This window comes from Sturnus vulgaris, chromosome 1 (genome assembly GCF_052056855.1).
Source record: "Sturnus vulgaris isolate bStuVul1 chromosome 1, bStuVul1.hap1, whole genome shotgun sequence".
Lineage (NCBI taxonomy): Eukaryota > Metazoa > Chordata > Aves > Passeriformes > Sturnidae > Sturnus > Sturnus vulgaris.
In genome coordinates this window covers 108254437-108261510 of record NC_142243.1, presented here as the reverse complement: position 1 = coordinate 108261510, position 7074 = coordinate 108254437, and the positions used below count along the sequence as shown (strand labels likewise).

The 7074-nt window shown below is 47.9% G+C and overlaps 1 protein-coding gene across 1 annotated transcript in view; it reads left to right on the top strand.

Annotated features, from left to right (window-relative positions):
* Positions 1-3367: 3367 nt before the first annotated feature.
* Positions 3368-7074, top strand: part of SMCHD1 (structural maintenance of chromosomes flexible hinge domain containing 1) — a 66657-nt gene continuing 62950 nt past the window's right edge. Inside the window, exon 1 of the mRNA XM_014871261.2 lies at positions 3368-3562. Coding sequence (XP_014726747.2) covers positions 3383-3562 — 180 coding nt within the window. The 5' untranslated portion in view covers positions 3368-3382. The remainder of the gene's footprint in view (positions 3563-7074) is intronic.

The following is a 7074-nucleotide window of genomic DNA, read 5'->3' as shown; positions in this document are numbered from 1 at the left end:
TAAAGTAACAAGGTTTGATACACTATTCCTAATTTCATCAAGTCATCATTTAGATGGGCTCAGAGTCACAGCCTATATAAAACCTCTCAAGAGACCCTTCCTCTCTTAACTGGTTAGCACAAATGCTCTTTATTCTCACAAAACTCCACACTGCTCAGTTCCACTATGCAATTTGCTTTGTAGTCTAACTGGGCCCAGAGAATGGTGGAGTTATGTCCAGATGATGACCAGACACAACAGTGTTCTGCAGGGCTTGGTGTTGGGGCCTGTCCTGTTTAATATCTTCATGGACAGCCCAGGTAACCAAGTGAACCTCAGTCACTTTGCACCAAGATGTGCAGAAGCGTTGATCTGCTGGAGGGGAAGAAGACTCTGCAGAGAGACCTGGACAGGCGGGATTGATGGGCTGAGGTCAGTGGTCTGAGGTTCAACAAGGCCAAGTACTGGATCCTGCCCTTGGGTCACAACAACCCCAGGCAGTCACTGCAAAGCTGCCCAGAGGAAAATGAACCTGAGGATACTGGTGACAGTGACTGAACGTGAGCCAGGGTGTGCCCAAGTGGCCAAGAAGGCCAATGGCATCCTGGCTTGGATCAGTAGGACAATCTACCCTGTACTGGGCACTGGTGAGGCCATACCTTAAATCCTGTGTTGAGTTTTGGGTCCCTCACTGCAAGAAGGACATTGAGGTGCTGGAGCATGTCCAGAGAAGGGCAACGGAGCTGGGGAAGGATCTGGCACACAAGTCTTATTAGGAACAGCTGAGGGAGCTGGGGTTGTTTAGCCCGGAGAAAAGGAGGCTCAGGAGAGGCCTTATCTCTCTCTACAACCACATGAGAGGAGCTTGTAGCCGGTGGTGGTTAGTCTCTTCTCCCAGGAAGCAAGTGGCAGGCCAAGCCTCAAGCTGTGACAGGACAGGTTCAGGTTGGACATCAGGAAGATTTTCCTTCACTGAAGGGGTGGTTAAGCATTGGAAAAAGCTGCCTAGGGAAGTGGTGGAATCCCAGCCCATGGAAGTGTTCAAAAGGCATGTGACAAGATTATTTTGCTACTCATTTGTCACCTCTACTGTTTTACAAACTTCCCCTATATGCTATCACAAACCTTTCCTCAAAACCAAGACTCATTAAAACAGAAGCAGCTATACTTTTGTGAGGATTGGATGACTGGACAGTGGGGTGGATTGAGAATTGGATGACTGGCAGATCCCAGAAGGTCGTGAACAGTGACACAGGGTCTAATTGGAGGCCCGTCATTAGTGCTGTCCCCCCAAAACTCAGTACTGGGTCCATTACTATTTAACTTGTTCATCAAAGACTTGGATGAAGGGCCAGAGGCTTCCTCAGCAAGTTAAGCAACTGCACAAAGCTGGAAGGAGTGGCTGATACCCCAGAGGGCTGTGCAGCCCTTCCAAAAGACCTCAGCAGGATGGAGAGATGGACAAAGAATCTTCTGAAATTCAACCAAGGTACACACAAGTTCTGACACAGGAAGAATAACCCCTTGCTCCAGCACAAACTGGGGGTCGACCTGCTGGAAAGCAGCTCTGCAGAGAAGGGCCTGGTCCTGGTGGACAACAAGCTGCCCATGAGCCAGCAGTGCCCTTATGGTCAAGAAGGCCAATTGGATCCTGGGGTACATTAGGAAGACAGCATCACTAATAGATCAAGAAAGGTGATCTTGCCCCTCTACTCTGCCCTAATGGGCCACAATTGGCATTCTGTGTCCAGTTCTGGGCTCCCCAGTACAAGACATGGAGCTCCTGCCGCGGATATAGTGGGGGGCAACAAAGATGATTGTGATAATTGATAAAAGATTCGTGTTAATCACAAAAGCATTGGGGTTTGTATAAACCAGAATACTAAGCTCTGAAGTCAAGCATGGACACTAGATAATGGAAATTATACGATAAAATAATTCTGTTTAAAATCACCTTGTTATGTTATATTATGTTCTATTATGTTACATTATGTTATGTTCTGTTTTCCAAATAAGTTGTATCAGCCACCAGCTTGCAAAATCAGACTTCCCAAAAAGCCCTTCCTGCCTTTGTCTAATCAATACTGCCTGTCTCAAGAACCAGACTCCCAGAACTTCTCTGGTGGTTATCTACAAGGACCAAATGACTATCTGTGACTGATTATTGCCCAAAGGCTTTGTGTAAGGATATTTATTCAACCACCACTGCTTATGACAACAAAAATCAAAAAAATTGTTAACTACAATGTAAAACCACAGTATAAGAAGAAGCTGCAAACAGAGATTTGGTGGAGCGTAGAGTGGGCAGTGACCCCTCAACGTTCCCCAGCGCGCTGCTTGCTCTTTCTATATGAAATAAAGCAATCTAAATTTTACTGAATATCGAGACTTTTGTCTCTCATTTATAACATGATTAAAGGACTGGAGCACCTTTCTTACAAGGACAGGATGAGAGATTTGGGCCTGTTCAGCCTCAGGAAGAGACAAATGAGAGACGACATCAATGTGTGCACGCATCTAAAGGGGGGTGCCAAGAGCATGGAGCCAGGCTCTCCTCGGTGGTCCCAAGCAGTAGGACAAAAGGCAACGAGCAGGAACTGATACACAGAAGTTCCACTTGAACACGAGGAACAAATTCACTGTGCAGGTGACCGTGCACTGAACAGATTGTCCAGAGAGGGTGTGGAGTCTTCTCCACTGGAGACACTCAAGAACCATCGGGCACAATTCATTACTCTGGCATGACCCTGTTTGAGCAGAGATTTGACCAGGTGACCCACTGCGGTCCCTTCCAACCCGACCGTTTCTGAGATTCTGTGATTGTGTGAAACAACAGTGTTGGGATCTGGACTGGTGACTTTGCTTTAAGGCAGACGAAGCGGGACTTCACACCTCGGGTCCCTGTCTGGCCGCTGTGCGGGCTGTGGCGGGGACGCGCCCGCCCCTGACGGGAGCGCGCCCGCTGGTCCCGCTCGCGCCGCGCGCAGCGGCCGGAGGGCGGCGGCCACGGGCGCAGCACGCGCTCCCAACGCCCAGCCCGCCTGCGCCGATCCCGATCCCTATCCCTATCCTTATCCCCATCCGGCGGCGGAAGTGGCGCGAAGCGGAGGGCTCCAACTCATTCCGAGGTCGCAGCGCCGGAGCAGCGCTTTCCCTTCCAAGCCTTTTCCACCCACCTGCCCGGCGCCGCCCCCCTACCGCCAGCACCAGAGTGCTTCCTTCCCTCCCACCCTCTTCTTCCGGGCCCCCACGGCGCCTCCTTCTCCGGCTTCCGGGCTGGCTCCGCCTCCTCCTTCCCGGGCCGGGACGTATTTTGCCGGGCGGGGGCGCTGGCGGGCCCGGCAGAGGAGCCGTCGCTGCCGCCATCGCTGCGGGACGGTTTCTGTCTTCTCAGCTCCCCAACATGGCAGCAGCGGCGGAAGGCGGCCGCGCACCTCGCAAGCCGGCGCTGCTGACCCCTCGCGGCAACGGGGACCGCACCGTGTTCCTCTTCGACCGGCGCCGGGAGGAGGCGGACCCGAACGAGAAAGTGCTCAGCTGCGGCAAGGACAACTACCGCGCTTTCCGCAGCGCCGTCTGCCAGGTACGCGGCAGGGCGAGCGCGGCTGTGGCGGTGTTCCACGAGTGAGGGTCCGTCCCTGCGGTGCTGGGGCTGGGGGGCGGCTGGGGCAGGGTGGGAGTGTCGCAGCCTGCTCGGGGGCCGCCGCGCCCGCCGCCTGCACGCGAACTTTGTTGCCGGGACAGGTGGGCGGCCATGGAGGAGCGACCGCGGGCGCCCCGTCGGCGTCGCCTTTCTCGCTCACGCCGAGAGGCCGGTGCGGGGCGGCGGCGGGAGCAGCCCCTGGCGGCGGGCGGGAAGGCGGCGGGCGGCCCCGAGCGCCCCCGCGCGGGGAGCGGCGGCGGGCGCGGTGGCGCGCTCCGGAGGGTGCTCGCGGTTGACGCGCTGCTTGGTGCTCGGTCACAGCGCCCGCGCGGGGGGCTCGGAGATCTTTTCCAGCCTGAATGGCTCTGTGGCTCTGTTTCTGCTGTCCAAGGTGTTGGTGATAAGCGCCGTTTCCTGCCCGCAGCGCTGGCTGCTATTTAAATACCGGGTCTGTCACGTGTCCTTTCGGTTCTTGTTCTCCGTCGTGACGCGAAACGAAACTTGCTCTGTCTTCACAGCTTGGGGATTGTTTCCCGCGTACGGGCTGTTTGCTGTAGTTTGCTGGCTCTACCAGTAGGCGTTGCACGTTTCTCTCACTGTTTCGTTTCCTGAGCAATGACATAAACCTCTTAGCTGCCTGCGCAGGAAAATCAGATCTAAATTTCTGTACTATTTTAGTCTGATAAAAAAGATTAATTTCTTTAGCCAGTATAATCTGCAATTACTTTTCTAGCGTGTGAATTGTAAGTTTTACATATAGGTGAAAGATATAATAAATACCTGTTTTACATTTGAATAAATAGAACTATTTCTAAATTTTAGAAAATCTATCGATTATTTATGAACAATATAAATACTACCGAGTATCACTTTTATATGTAAAATAACTATATCACGGTGAAATATATGATTAATATAATTATATGTGACAGTAAATAAGTGTATATATAAGATATAGGCAAAATATTTATTGAGGAAAAAATAACTAAATAAATACTATATAAATTGTTCTATGTCTGGACACAATTGTTTCCTACTGTGATGGAAGCTTTGAGTTGCCAATGTCAGCAGGGATAGCTGTCACCTGTGATTGTCTCCTCCTTGCAAATTGCTATTTCTGTGTCCAAAATGGCATAGCCGTGATCCGGTAGGGGCACTGAGTCTTAAGGTGGAGTCATCTTCCCTAGAAGTGTCCAAAAAAGGAGTAGAAGTGGCACTTTATGATATGGTTTAGAGTGTGGTGTTATTTAGTCGAGGTTGGACTTGGAAGTAGTCTCCAGCCTTTTTGATTTTGTGATTCTGTGCTCATAAATAAGGGGGTTATGGAGTATTAGCACATCCCCATGTCTGTTTAGACTGGAAGAAACATTTAACAAATGGAATAAAGAAATGAGTACACTACAGTGTAACCTGAGAAGCTACACAGTGGGGTGGGTTCATGACCTTCCAAGGGTTTGTATCTCCTATGAGATGCAAATCTCCTATGTAAAATTTACAAGTGTTAGATAATTTTCTCCATGATTTTTTTTTTAAATATATTCCATTATAGCTGTAACTAGCAGATGAATTGCAAGAATACTAAGTATTTTCAGTAGTCAAGGCAAATATGTGCATGATGAACCCACCTCTCTTTTCTCTTAGATTTTGTAATTAATTGATGGGATGACGCTAATTTACAATTTGTTCTAGAATGCAGTCTGTCTTTTATGGTTTCTGGTTACTGTACACTCCAGTGACTTAATGTGTCCTCGTGGTGTTCAGTAAATCAGAGAACTTTTGGCATATTTGCAATTTTATTAAGAAATAAGCTGTCATCACCACTGTGGCAAATCTCGGGTACAAACAGCTTTAGGGATTTTTTTACCTGAGACGTGTATTGACGTTTTGGAGTCAGTGCCTTAATGCTGTTAGTCAGACTTCTCGCATGGGCAGCAGAGTGTTTGAGAAGCCTGGTGCTGCAAAGCAGACCTTGCTGTGTTTGAATGTGGTGCCTGTGAAAGTAAAATTTTCAAGTATAGTTTTTTTAGAATGTTTAATACTACTAGTCTTATCACCAGTCTTGGTGGCTTTTTGGGTGTTAAGGATAATAAGGTCTATGCTCTTACAAACTTATGCAGCAAGAACCTAAACTAATCATTCCCTTAGAGAAAGATCTTCTAATAATGTGTTAACCGTCTCTGAGTACAGTCAGAGATGCCTCTGTCACTGCTAGTTTCAGTGTGATGACTGCACTTTGGAGCTTTCATCATCTGACATGTGGGACATCTGACTCTGAAAGGATGCTGAGACGGGTGGGTTGGCATGACCTGTAAATGTTGCTACAGTGAAAACTGGATGGGTAGAGGGTTGGGATGTTTGCTGTCTCATGTCTCCCACACCAACAATATAGAAGTTCTAGGACTTCTGGAAGAACATTCTGACATCTCAGCGCTTCAAGAGCTTTGTAAATTGTGTTTCTCTGGGTGTTGTACTTCAAACTGGTCAATTTTTGGCATCTTGAAAGTTGCAACTAATTGCTTTCAGGAGAAAGTGATGAATGGGTTCACCAGCTTGCGACAGACTTTCCTAGCTTCCTGGTGCTGAAAACGCGGCAGGGAAGTGATGGAAGCTCAGGAAGAACGATTCTTTTGTTAAGCAGATTTTGAGTTGGTTCAGACTAAGATGGAATGCAATGATGTAGTCACTTTTCTACAGCTAAAGCTGTTAGGCGCTGTCAGACTGCTTGATTGGGCGGATACCGCGTATGCAGCGGTGCTGTTTGCACGGGTTTCCTGTCTGGTGGCTCAGCCTCAGAACAGGCTCAGCTTTCAATGGACTGTCATTGGTAATTTGTCATGCAACTGAGTGATGTTACTGCAGCAGCAAAGGTGCTCCCACGTGGTCATGGCTGACAAGGCTGATGGAAATATTAAGCTGTTGGAACTATTTATCCTGTGAACATCTTTCTATGGCACAAGATAATCCTTTTGGATAGAACTGGATGTGTAGGAGTCAAATCCTGCAGAAAATTTTGAAATTAAACTTGATTGCTGTATGTGATGATCCTGAGTTGAAAATACTTGAGTACCTGAAGGCATGATCTTAGGCTGCTACTACTGAGACTTAGCAGTTTTTTTAATAATGCAGAGAAAAGGTATTTTCTTGTTTGTGTTGCATAATAACGGGTTCAGCCACTTCAGAGGTTGCTTTAGGAGCTGATGCATGTCATGTCTGTTATATAAAATATTCCTCTATAGTTATGAAAATATTCTTAATTTTTGAAATGTTGGGGGTTTTTTTGAAGCAATTTTTTTTTTTTACTGTCCCCTAAGCAGTTAATGTGTGTCTGTGTAGTTGGAAGTGGCTTTATATACTGATAAATTATTCTTTCATTCTAAGTGTTGCAGGAGGGAAGATTTAGGGAAAAAAATCTTATAAGAGGGTGGGGCATATATAGTCTTAATTCTTCATCC